Raw genomic sequence first — 14,434 nt, forward strand, 5'->3', positions numbered from 1 at the left:
TCAAGTCTTTTATTCCCTTGTTCATCTTCTGTCTAGATCTTATTGAAAATGGGGTACGTAATTCCCCAACTCTTATTGTATACTTTTACATTTCTCCATTCATTTCAGGTTTTTTTTTGTGTGTGTGGTACGTGGGCCCCTCACTGCTGTGGCCTCTCCCGTTTCGGAGCACAGGCTCTGGATGCACAAGCTCAGCAGCCATGGTTCACGGGCCCAGCTGCTCCGTGGCATGTGGGATCCTTCTGGACCAGGGCACAAACCCGTGTCCCCTGCATCGGCAGGCGGACTCTCAACCACTGCGCCACCAGGGAAGCCACATTTCAGTTTTTGATTCATGTATTTTGGTACTCTGTTGTTAGGTTAATATGTTTCTAATTGTTATATCTTTCTGATGGATTGACTTTTATCAATATAAGATGTCACTCTTTATCTATAGTGACATTTTTTGTTTTAAAGTCCATTTTAAATAGACTTTAGATAATAGTATAGCCACTCCAGCTTTCTTATAGTTGCCATTTGCCTGATATTTCTCTCTATCCTTTAACCTTCAGTCTGTATCTTTGAATCTAAAGTGTGAATCCAATAAAAAGCATAGAGGTAAGTCTTTTTTTTTTCCAGTTTGATGATCTCTGCCTTTTGATTGGATTGTTTAATCCATTCATATTTATTATTAACATAGGTGGACTTACGACTGCCATTTTACGGTTTCTTTTCTATATGTCTCAAGCTTTTGTTTCTCCATTCTTTTTTGTTTGTTTGTTTGTTTGTTTTTTGTGGTACGTGGGCCTCTAACTGTTGTGGCCTCTCCTGCTGCGGAGCACAGGCTCCGGACGCGCAGGCTCAGCGGCCATGGCTCATGGGCCCAGCTGCTCCGTGGCATATGGGATCTTCCCAGACCGGGGCACGAACCCGTGTCCCCTGCATCGGCAGGCAGACTCTCAACCACTGCACCACCAGGGAAGCCCTCCATTCCTCTTTTTGCTTTCTTTTGCTTTGAATGTTTTCTAATAAAACATTTAAACGTCTTTAATATTTTCACTATATATTTTTAGTTATTTCTTTAGTGGTTGCTCTAGGGTTTACCATACACATCTTAACTTAATTGGCTTCAGCTATATACTAACTAAATTCCAATGAGATATAAAAACCTTATTGCTATATAAACCTACTCCTTTTCTCACTTTTTGTGGTATTATTGTTATTATTATTTCTATATTACAAACCCAACAATACATCATTATAATTATTACTTAATATAATTTTATGTCTTTTAAAGAAGCTGAAAGAAAGAACAAGTATATATTTACAACTTTTTAATATTAACCTTATTTCCCATTTCTTATTTTCTTCATTTGTTCCTATGGATTTGAGTTACCATTTTAGAGTCATTTCTTTAATCCAATACAGCTTTGTTTCCACCCACTTCCTTTGTCTTGTTATTGGTAAATATATTACAGTTTTATATGTTATAGATCCAACAATGCAACTATATACATATTGTCTTATAAAATAGCTTTTTAAATCAAGAAAGGAAAAATGTATTTTGACTGTCTTTTATAATTACATAATTACCTTTACCTATGCTAATTTTTTGGATGTGTAGATTCAAATTACCGTCTGAGGTCACTTGCTTTCCACCTGAAGAACTTCCTTTAACATTTCCTGTAAGTCAGGCCTGACAGCAACATAGTCTCTCAGTTTTTGACTATGTGGGAATGTCTTTATTTCATCTTCATTTTTGAAAAACAGCTTTATTGAATATAGGATTCTATATTGACAGTCTTTTTCTTTCAGCACTTGAATATGTTTTCCCACTGCCACCTCCATTGTTTCTGATGAGAAGTCATCTATTACTCTTATTGAGGTTCCCTTGTAAGTTGCTTCAGTTGTCTCATGTTGCTTTTAAAAATTTCTCTTTGTCTTTGGGTTTTAGCATTCTTATTATGGTATGTTTGTTGATTTCTTCTTATTTATCCTAATTGGGGTTCATTGAGAGTTCTCAGATGTGTAGATAATGTTTCTCATCAAATTTGGGATTTTACAGCCATTATTTATTGGAATATTTTTTCTGCTCCTTTCTTTCTCTGATATTCCCATTACAAGTATGTTGGAGTGCTTAATGGTTCTTTACCCCATTAAATTTTCATTATTTTTTCTTTCTGATCTTCAACCTGGATACAATTATCCCATTAAACATCACAACCCAATGAGGTAAGTAGTATTATTATCGTCATTTTTATAGATGAGAAAACTGAGGCTCAGATTAAGTGACTTGCCAAAGTCACAGAGTGGTAAGTATGGCTGTGAAGTTCAAACAGGTCTGACTCCAAAGTTTGTACTACTTCCTCTATATCATATCATCTTTCTATTCTCCAGCAACTACAAACAAACAACTGGGGGATTTGGGGTAGGCTGTCTCTCTTCTAGAGAGCTCTTTATTTCTACCCCTCTTTAGTTATTCTTTGCTAGTATGTTCCTCTTCTAAAATTAATATATCTAATCTCTAACATGTAATAGACAATGATTCAATGTTTATTGCTTTTAATTCAATCATTACTCAATGGTAGCTAGCTTAAATGACTATGAGAACATTAATGTTTTGATCTAAATTCTTTCATTAGAAAAAATATAAAGCTATTTGAAGACAGTGATAACTTAATAGGGAAATGTCCATTAAATATGTTGACTAACTTATGAAAACTACCTACTGTTACTGCTGATAGGTCTCATTCAAGAGCATTTGCTGATGTTTAGGCCTGGAGTCTTGGTCATTTATTTACTAGGAAAATAAATTTAGGGACAAATGGGCTCTATAAATAAATATTTCAACACTTAATTCATTTTTTAGTTTTGTATATATAGGAGCCAGTCTTGAAAGAATGTTATCTCAAGGGACAAATATTTAAGACCTCATATAAATTATAATGATTAAAAAAAAACCCTTGGAAGTAATCTACTGTAATTTATCCTGAGAAAATGATACTCTTTATTCCCTATCCTCCATACTCATTATATTGTCTATCCCAGAGAGTGTTTGATTATAGAAAATGTTTTCTACCAATTCTTTCCAAAAGCTGAAAGGGATTTTAATTCAGTTTTCTCTCCCTCAGTTAGCTTCTCTTCTTCAATTCCAAATAAATTGCTATCTATATACAAATCCTAGATCTTAGATTCTGATGCAAGAAAGACCTCCTGGGACTCACAATCTTTATGTCTTCTAGCTGCCACTGATTTCTGTAGTATTATCTGTAGTAGATGATATTAGAGAAGCAGCCTGGAGATCTGACTGCTGCTTTTTGTTCTTTCCAAATTCTATCACCAATATTTTCCCACGTAGTTTATATCCATTTACTAGACGCAATGCTTGCCATGCTATTTCTGCATCTAAAAGAGAAAGAAAAAACATCAGTTTATATGTGGCTTAATCGATTTTATTCCAAGTCTAGTTTATGTTGTTTTGCCTTGGAGTTCAGTGTAGGCTATAAGGCCACGTAATTATTTGATTTTATTGGGTTTTCTACAATCTCAAATTTGTAATAACTCAGCAAGATTAAACTAATGGCTAAGAATAACAACAATAAAATCTTAAAATGGATGTTTGAGAGCTTCTCCTAATTCAATGATATAGGTAAAGAAACAAGGATACAGACAGTGTGTTAAAGAGGGTTAAGCTATAACTAATAATACACAAACCTCTATCTTAGATAACAGATTATAGGTACTGTAAGAATGAAATCATTTTCAAAATGGGGAAGACAAATAAAAGAAGTTATCATGGTATTGAGGACATTTTGCTACTTTTTCCTTTTGATCAGAGAGTGGTTGTAGGAGCCCTCATTAGGATAAGTAAGTTTAAGAATGCTTGCAGGCATATGGAAGCTTGAGGTGTAAGAGTATATAGCATATAGCAGGAGGATTTGATTTATGGGCCTCAGAGCCTGGATGTGGGAAATTAGGAAGGAATGGAATTACTGCCTAGAGTCTGTGAAATCATAAGTGGACAAGCAATGTTTTTAGATTGAACCAATTTATGTCTCATATATGTATGCACTACAAATTTTCAAATGCATGTATAATTACTAAAATGGTTATTTATTTAGAAGTACTTAGTGTATAAAGCCTTTTTATTACATATGTTTTCAATTAATAGGTCATATTAGGTGGGGGTGCATGAAGTAATTTTATAAGTTTAAAAAGGGTTCTCACACTTGAAAAGACTAAAAATCACTAGCGTTGAGGATCCACAAACCTTCAATGAGATAGGAAAGATGGTACAATGCTGTATGAAAAGAATGCAGAGGAGTTTGGCACTGCGCATGTATAAAAGCACTTCCCTTTAAATAGATTACTAGGCTGTATATAAATGATGATACTTTAGGGATAATAAAAGGCACAGCTCCTACCCAGCCTCCACCAAAAAAAGAAAGTCTGGTCTGTCATAGGAACTGAAATTCCTATACAGGTATAACTTTTTAACTGCACTTTGCTTTATTATGCTTTGCAGATATTGCAGTTTTTTCCCTCAAATTTAAGGTTTCTAGCAACCTTGCACTGTCAGATGATGGCTAGCATTTTTTACCAAGAAAGTATTTTTAAGTTATGTACATTGTTTTTTTAGACAAAATGCTACTGCACACTTAATAGACTACAGTATAGTACAAACATAACTTTTACATGTGCTAGGAAACCAAAATATTCATGTGACTTGCTTCACTGGGATATTCACTTTATTGCAGTGGTCTGGAACCGAATCTGTAATATCTCTGAGATATGCCTGTATTATTTCTCCCTTTGGCTTAGGATACTGAAATCATGTATTAAGATGCAAACAATAGTTAAAAGAATATATCACCTACTAGTTAATTATGAATTAGTAATGCATTAGCATAATATAGCATAATAGCATAATATCTTGCAGTCTCTTAGTCCTAAAGGAATAGGGCATAATGCAAGTACAAGTGTTCTGATCAGAATACCAATATATTAATAATTAACATAATTATAACTTGGACTAGAAATACTATTTTCAGCAAAGGGAAAGTAAATTTTGATGGCGTGAGTAGGAAGTGCCAAGACTGAGGAAAAGTGAGGACAAAGGTATAAAGTGGCCGTGCACTGTCAAAGGAGGAGAGGAAGCACAGAAGGGAAAGTAGAGAAAAATTAAAAACATGTTTTCCTTAGTTCTCTTCCCTTCCTCCCATGTGCTTGGCCAAGCACATACTTCTCATGTGCTGTAGAGAAATCAAAGTGCTATACCTAAACAAGAGAGGGGACAAGTAGTCACTAATGAACTTATGCTACAACTGAGTAATTATCCAGATGAAACTACTTACTGGGAAAAGTGATAAAAGCCTGCCCCCTCATTCGTCCAGTCATCATTCGGAATTGAATTGGAGGTCCTTTCTTCTCCTGGAACCGAGCGAATAATGAGACAAGATCTCTTTCGGTCACCCGAGGGCTAAGGTTCTTCAGGTATAACACCTAATATAAACCAAGGATCACCAGAAATAACACATTAGGGAGGTAAGGCAACTATTTAATTGTGGTAGGAATTAGTTAGTTTCAGATAAAGATGGTGGATTGAACACATGCATCTAATTTCAATCCCTCCAGAAAACTCTCCAAAAACTATAGAGACTTTTTTTTTTAATACAAACTGACAAGGTAAGGAAGAACAAGGAAAGGAGGGAATAGCAACAATATTCTGGAAGCTGGAAAATAACTGAACGAGTGTACTCAAGAAAGCTGAATCTTAAACCAGCAGTGGGGAAAGCCAGGAACTAACCCAATCTACACCTAAGAATCCTCAAACATTTTAGGAACTGATATATTCAGGTGTCTCTGGAAATGGATGTAAAGAGCTGGGGTTAAGATAAGGTGGGTAGGTTGAAAACTCTTTAAAAATAGATTAGATCTTTAAACACCTCCCCTATAATATGCTACTGGGTAAAGACCACTCCCAATCTTGGTGAATACTGGAGGTTCATTCTCTGAACACAGGGAGAGCTAGATACAGTTGAGGATGAGAATACTGTTCCTAAAAACTAGGAGATTAAGAGAAATAATGCATTCTGAATGATGAGGATACCCCAAACACTTCCTCCCATTAGGCTCCCACAATGCTGGTGGTACCCTCCCATGCAAGAGTTCTGAAGTCTTCTCTGGGGAATCTGATTACCCCAAGAAGAAAGATCTAAAAATGCTGATTTTGGATGTGGAATTTCCCCAAGAAATGGACAAGCCAGATGACTTTAAGTGAAGCTCAAAGTCAATAAGGATCACTCATTTGCTCAGAGCTTCCAATCTGTTTTTGGCCCCTACTCATAAATATGAGCACAGATTATCAGGCATCTGAGAAAAGCCTCTAATGTGAAAGAGAACAGAGCAAACAAAGAAATGAAAGCAAATGGGAGAAAACAGAAACTATGCAAGGACGAAAAAAAAAAAACACTTCAAAAAGCCATCACTAATACCCTCAGAGAAATAAGAGAAAATATTCTATCTATTATGAATGGGATGCTATTAAAAAAAGAAATATTCAAGAAAACAAAAAAGAGCTCTTAAGTGTGATTGAACTTAGTTCTTATCGGCTTAAAATAGATTGTTATAAGATGTTTTGGGTAAGTTCCATTGTAATTATAAAGAAAATACCTATAGAGGATACACAAAAGAAAATGAGAAAGGAAAAAAGCACTTCACTACCAAAAATTCACCGAAATACAAAGGAGGACCTCAAGAAAGAAAAAGAGCAACAAAAGAGCTACAATACAGAAAACAACGAATAAATGGCAATAGTAAGTCCTCCCTATCAATAATTACTTTACCTATAAATGGATTAAACTCCCTAATCAAAGACATAGAGTGGCTGAACAAAGAAAAACCAAGATCTGACTATGTGCTGTCTGCAAGAAACTCACTTTAGATTTAAGGCCATACATAGGCTGAAAATGAAAGGATAGAAAAATAAATTCCATGCAAGTTGTAACCAAAAAAGAGCAGGGTTGGCCATGCTTATATAAGATAAAATAGACTTTAAGTAAAAAACTTTCAAAGGAAACAAAAAAGGATATTATATAACGATAAAAAGGTCAATTTCACCAGGAAGATATAACTACTATAAATATATATACATCCAACATCAGAGCACCTAAATATATGAAGCAAACATTGAGAAAACTGAAGGAAGAAACAGAAAGCAACACAGTATTACTAGGAGATCTCAATACCTCACTTTCAATAGCAGAAGAAAAACTAGAAAATTCACAAATTTGTGGAAACTAAACAAAAATACTCTAGAACAACTAATGGGTCAAAGAAGAAATCAAAAGGGAAATTAGAAAATACCTTGAGACAAATGAATATGAAACCATAATATACCAAAATTTATTGGACGCAGCAAGATCAATGCTAAGAGGGAATTTTATAGCATTAAGTGCCTAAATTAAAAGAGGAGAAAGCTCTCAAACAACTTAACTCTATACTTCAAGGAACTAGAAAAAACAGAATAAACTAAGCTCAAAGTTATCAGAGGGAAATAATAAAGATTAGAACAGAAATAAATGAAATAGAGATTAGAAAAATCATAGAAAAAAATCAACCAAACTAAGAGCTGTTTTTTAAAAAGATCAACAAAATTGACTACCTTTAGTTAGGCTAAGAAAAAAAAGAAGACTCAAATAAAATTAGCTGTGAAAGAGGAGTCACTACAATGGATGCCACAGAAATAAAAAAGAATTATGAGAGACTACTCTGATAATTATATGCCAACAAATTGGATAACCTAGAAAAAAGGATAAATTCCTAGAAACATAAAACCTACCAAGACAAAATCATGAAGAAATAGAAAATCTGAATAGATATATAACTAGCAATAAAATTGATTCAGTAATCAACAAAGAAAAGCTCAGGACCAGATGGCTTCACAGGTGAATTCTACCTAACATTTAAAGAAGAATTAATACCAATCCTCCTCAAACACTTTCAAAAAACTGAAGAGGAGGAAAACACTCCCAAACTAATTCTATGAGGCTATCATTACCCTGACCAAAAGCAGAAAAAGACATTACAAGAAAAGAAAACTACAGGCCAATATCCCTGATGAATACAGATGCAAAAATCCTTAACAGAAAACTAGTAAACTGAATTCAAAAGCACATTTAAAGGATCACACATCATGACCAAATGGGATTTATCCCTGTGATGCAAGGATGGTTCAACATATGAAAATCAGTCAATAAGATACAACACATTAACAGAATGAAGGATAAAAATCACAAATCATCTCAAAAGACATCAATGGACAGATATTCCAGACAGAAAATCAATAAGGCAACAAAATGACACAACAGAACAGACAGACGTAATTGATATTTTCAGGACATTGCATCCAACAAAAACAAAAACAAAAACCACCAAAGCAAACAAAACAACAACAACAACCAGAATACACATTCTTTTCAAGTGCACACTGGAACATTCTCTAGGACAGACCACATACTAGGACACAAAACAAGCCTCAACAAATTTAAGAGGCCAGGGATTATTTCAAGCATCTTTTCTGACCACAACAGCATGAAACTAGAAATCAACCACAGAAAGAGAAACGAGAAAAAAAATGATTACATGGAGATGAAACATGCTACTAAAAAAGCAATAGGTCAAAAACAATGAAATCGAAGAGGAAGTTAAAAAATACCTTGAGACAAAAGACAATGAAAACACAACCATACAAAATCTATGGAATGCAGCAAAAGCAGTCCAAAGAGGGAACTTCGTAGTGATAAATCCCTTCCTCAAAAACAAGAAAAATCTCAAATAAACAACCTAACCTACCACCTAAAAGAATTAGAAAAAGAAGAACAAACAAAACCTAAAGTCAGCAGAAGGAAGGAAATAATAAAGATCAGGGAGGAAATAAATAAAATAGATATCAAAAAACAAGAGAAAAAAATCAATAAGCCAAGAGCTGTTTTTTTGAAAATGTAAACAAAACTGACAAACCTCTGGTCAGGCTCAATGAGAAAAGAGAGAGAACCCAAATAAATGAGGAGAAATCACAACTGATACTGCAGAAATACAAAAAAACCATAAGAGAATACTATAAACAATTATATGCCAACAGATTGGACAACCTAGAAGAAACGGACAAGTTTCTAGAAACTTGTCCACCAAACCTGAATCAAAAATAAATAGATAGTTTGAACAGACAAATCACTAGAAGTGAAATAGAATCTGTAATTTAAAAAAACTCTCTGCAAAAAAAAAGTCCAGGACTGGTTGTCTTCACTGGGGAATTCTACCAAACATACAAAGAAGAACTTATATCAATCCTTCTCAAACTCTTCCAAAAGACTGAAGAGTAGGGAACACTACCAAAGTCATTCTATGAAGACACCATCATCCTGATACCAAATCCAGACAAAGACACTACCATAAAAGAAAATTACAGGCCAGTATCTTTGATGAACATAGATGCAAAAAATTCTCAACAAAATATTAGCAAACCAAATCCAACAACACATAAAAAGGATCATACACCATGATCAAGTTGGATTCATCTCAGGGTCACAAGGATGGTTCAACATATGCAAATTAATCAATGTGATACACCACATCAACAAAAGAAAAGACAAAAAACACACGATCATCTCAACAGATGCAGAAAAAGCATTTGATAAAATTCAACATCCATTCATGATAAAAACTCTTATCAAAGTGGGTACAGAGCGAACATATCTCAACATAAGAAAAGCTATTTATGACAAACCCACAGTCAACATAATACTTAACAGTGAAAAGCCTTCCTACTAAAATCTGGAACAAGACAATGATGACCACTTTCACCACTTCTATTCAACATAGGACTGGAAGTCCTAGCCACAGAAATCAGACAGTAAAAAGAAACAAAAGGTATCAAAATTGGAAGGGAAGAGGTAAAATTGTCATTATATGCAGATGACATTATACTATATATAGAAAACCCTAAAGACTCCATACAAAAACTACTAGAACTGATAAGCAAATTCAGCAAGGTAACAGGATACAAGATTAACATATAGAAATCTGTTGAATTTCTTTATACTAACAATGAAATATCAGAAAGGGAAAGTTTAAAAAAATCCCTTTAAAAATTACATCATCAACATCACTAATCATTAGAGAAATGCAAATCAAAACTACAATGACGTATCACCTCACACCAGTCAGAATGGCCATCATCAAAAAATCTACAAACAATAAATGCTGGAGAGGGTGTGGAGAAAAGGGAACACTCTTGCACTGTTGGTGGGAATGTAAACTGATACAGCCACTAGGGAGAACAGTATGGAGGTTCCTTAAAAAAGTAAAAACAGAACTGCTGTATGACCCAGCAATCCCATTACTGAGCATATACCCTGAGAAAACCATAATTCAAAAAGAGTCATGTACTACAATGTTCACTGCAGCACTATTTACAATAGCCAGGACATGGAAGCAATCTAAGTGTCCATCAACAGATGAATGGATAAAGAAGATGTGGCACATATACACAATGGAATATTAGCCATAAAAAGAAACTAAATTGAGCTATTTGTAGTGAGGTGGATGGACCTAGAGTCTGTCATACAGAGTGAAGTAAGTCAGAAAGAGAAAAACAAATACCGTATGCTAACACATATATATGGAATCTAAAAAAAAAAGGTTCTGATGAATCTAGGGGCAGGACAGGAATAAAGACACAGATGTAGAGAATGGACTTGAGGACACAGGGAGGGGGATGGGTAAGCTGGGATGAAGTGAAAGCGTGGCATGGACATAAATACACTACCAAATGTAAAACAGATAGCTAGTGGGAAGCAGCTGCATAGCACAGGGAGATCAGCTCGGTGCTTTGTGACCACCAGAGGGGTGGGATAGGGAGGGTGGGAGGGAGACGCAAGAGGGAGGGGATATGGGGATATATGTATACACATAGCTGATTCACTTTGTTATACAGCAGAAACTAACACAACATTGTAAAGCAATTATACTCCAATAAAGATGTTTTAAAGAAAAAAAAAAGACGAGTCAGCAGTTTCTTCTTATGGATCTCATAAAGGGGACACAGTGGCCTTAACAACATCCTGACAGTGGTTATGACCATGAGACATAGAAAGTTAGTAGAATTACATGTTAGTTAATAAACAGTTCCTTTGTAAAAAAAAAAAAAAAGGATAAAGCTACAGATAAACAAGGTCCTACTGTATAGCAAATATCCTATCCCACTGTATTTGATATCCTGTGATAAACCATAATGGAAAAGAGTATGAAAAAGGATGTGTGTGTGTATGTATATATATATATATATATATATATATATATGTCACTTTGCTGTACAGCAGTATTTAACACAACATTGTAACTCACTTCAATAAAAAATAAATAAATAAAAATTGCATCAAAAAAATCAAATACTTAGGAATAAACCTGACCAAGTAGATGAAACACTTATATGCTGAGATCTATAAAACACTGATAAAGGAAACAGAAGATGATTTCAAGAAATGTAAAGATATACCACGCTCTTGGATTGGAAGAATTAATATTGTTAAAATGGCCATACTACCTCAAGCAATCTACAGATTTAATGTGATCCCTATCAAATTACCCATGCCATTTTCCACAGACTAGAACAAATAATTCTAAAATTTATAAGAAACTATAAAAGACCCAGAATTGACAAAGCAATCCTGAGGAAAAAGAACAAAGCAGGAGGCATAACCCTCCCGGACTTCAGACAATTACAAAGCTACAGTAATCAAAACTGCGTGGTACTGGCACAAAAACAGACATATAGATTAATGTAACAGAACAGAGAGCCCAGAAATAAACACACACATCTACAGTCAATTAATCTTTGACAAAGGAGGCAAGAATATACCATGGAGAAAAGACAGTCTCTTCAGCAAGTGGTGTTGGGAAAGCTGGACAACTGCATGTAAATCAATAAAGTTAGAAAACTGCCTCATGCCATACACAAAAATAAACTCAAAATGGCTTAAAGACTTACATATAAGACAGGATACCATAAAACACCTAAAAGAGAACACAGGCAAAAGATTCTCTGACATAAATCATACCAATGTTTTCTTAGGTCAGTCTCCCAAGGCAATAGAAATAAAAGCAAAAATAAACAAATGGGACCTAATCAAACTTATCAGCTTTCACACAGCAAAGGAAACCATGAACAAAACTAAAAGACAACCTACGTACTGGGAGAAAATATTTGCAAATGATGCAATTGACAAGGGCTTCTTTTCAAAATATACACACAGCTCATAAAACTCAATAACAAAAAAACAAACAACCTAATCAAAAATAGGCAGAAGACCTAAATAGACATTTCACCAAAGAAGACATACAGATGACCAATAAGCACATGAAAAGATGCTCAACATCGCTAATTATTGGAGAAATGCAAATCAAAACTAAAATGATGTATCACTTCACACCAGTTGGGATGGCCATCATCAAAAAGTCTACAAATAATAAATGCCGGAGAGGGTGTGGAGAAAAGGAAACCCTCTTACTCTGTTGGTGGGAATGTATGTTGGTGTAACCATTATGGAGAACAGTATGAAGGTTCCTTAAAAAACTAAAAACAGAGTTGCCATATGATCGGGCAATCCCATTCCAGGGCATATACCTGGAGAAAACTCTAATTTAAAAAGATACACGCACCTCAGTGTTCATAACAGCACTATTTACAATAGCCAAGAAATGGAAGCAACCTAAATATACGTCAACAGATTAATGGAAAAAGATGTGGTATATATATACAATGGAATACTACCTAGCCACAAAACAGAATGAAATAATGACATTTGCTGCAACATGGACGGACCTAGAGATTGTCATACTAAGTGAAGAAAGTCAGACAAAGACAAATATCATATGACATCACTTATATGTGGAATCTAAAATATGATAAAAATGAACTTATTTACAGAACAGAAATAGACTCACAGACATAGAAAACAAACTTATGGTTACCAAAGAGGAAAGGCAGGGAGGAGGGATAAACTAGGAGTTTGGGATTAGCAGATAGAAGCTACTATATATAAAACAGATAAACAACAAGATCCTACTCTATAGCACAGGGAACTATATTCAATAACTTGTAATAAACTATAATGAAAATAATCTGAAAAATTATATACAGTAAGTCCCCTACATATGAACGACTTCCATTTCAAGAGTGTGTTCTAAGTCCAATTTGTTCATAAGTCTGACAAAGTTAGCCTAGGTACCCAACTAACACAATTGTCTATTTAGTACTGTACTGTAATAAGTTTATAATACTTTTCACACAAATAATACATAAAAAACAAACATAAAAAATTAAGAAAACATTTTATACCTTACAGTACAGTACCTTGAAAAGTACAGTAGTACAGTACAACAGCTGGCATACAGAGGCTGGCATCCAGTGAACAGGCAAGAAGAGTTACTGACTGGAGGAGGGAGAGGAGGTGGGAGATGGTAGAGCTGAAGGACCATCAGCAACAGGAGATGGAGGGCAAGCTGCAATTTCACTCACGCCTGACGTTGATGGCACAGGTTCTGGTTCCTTGCTGGACTCAATTCTATCTACCCTCTTAAAAAAAATGATCTAGTGATGTCTGGGTAGTAGCTCTTTTCTTCTCATCATAGATGACACGGTAGCACTGGATTGCATTCTGAACGGCTGCAGCAACCTTTGTGTACCTTTCAACGTTTGGGTCCTATGCCTCAAAAACTAACAATGCCTCCTTAAATAAAGAAAATCCCCTTGCCATTTCCTGCATCGTGAATCTTTTCGGTTCTTCAGTTACTTCTTCCTCTTGTCTCTCTTCGTCCTTTCTCTGGGCCTCCAATTCCACCAGGTCTTCATTAGTAAGCGCCTCATGCTGCACAGCAAGGAGTTCAATGAAGTCGTCCTCTTGCAGATCTAGCTCCATCCAGCTGCTCGTTGAGGGTCACTACATTGCTGAAGGCCTCTTTGGACTCCTCATCCACCTTCTCAAATCCACGAAAACCGTGAACAAACTGTGGGCCAAGGTTCTTCCAAACCCCATTCATGGTGACGGCCATAACCTCACGCCAAGCAGAGTCAATGTTTCTTTGTGGCCTTGTAGATGTCATAGTCCTTCCAAAATTGTCGCCAAGTTGTTCCTGATTTGTCACTCACCTTTACTGCCTGATGAAAAGTGTGATGTAAATAATATTTCTTGTACGTTGCTATAACTCCCTGGTTCATAGGTTCGATGAGCGATGTAGTATTCAGTGGCATATGCACTACTGTACTTTGATGTTGGGATGAAAGTCGTCCATGAATGGGGGTTGGCTTGGAGCATTGTTGAGCAGCAAAAGAATGTTGAATGGAACATCCTCCTCCAAGCAATATTTCTCTACCTCCGGGATAAATTGGTGGAAA

General features: G+C 35.3%; 1 protein-coding gene across 3 annotated transcripts in view; it reads right to left on the reverse strand.

The window, feature by feature from the left end:
• Window positions 1-2,238: 2,238 nt before the first annotated feature.
• The window catches only part of RBM41 (RNA binding motif protein 41), a 65,648-nt gene continuing 53,452 nt past the window's right edge, over window positions 2,239-14,434 (reverse strand). For all 3 annotated transcript variants that reach the window (XM_079909760.1, XM_079909759.1, XM_079909758.1), the window contains 2 exons: window positions 5,334-5,481; window positions 2,239-3,384 (listed from right to left, as the gene is read on the reverse strand). In XM_079909760.1, coding sequence (XP_079765886.1) covers window positions 3,218-3,384; window positions 5,334-5,481 — 315 coding nt within the window. In that variant the 3' untranslated portion in view covers window positions 2,239-3,217. The remainder of the gene's footprint in view (window positions 3,385-5,333; window positions 5,482-14,434) is intronic.

This window comes from Stenella coeruleoalba (genome assembly GCF_951394435.1).
Source record: "Stenella coeruleoalba genome assembly, chromosome: X".
NCBI classification, from domain to species: domain Eukaryota; kingdom Metazoa; phylum Chordata; class Mammalia; order Artiodactyla; family Delphinidae; genus Stenella; species Stenella coeruleoalba.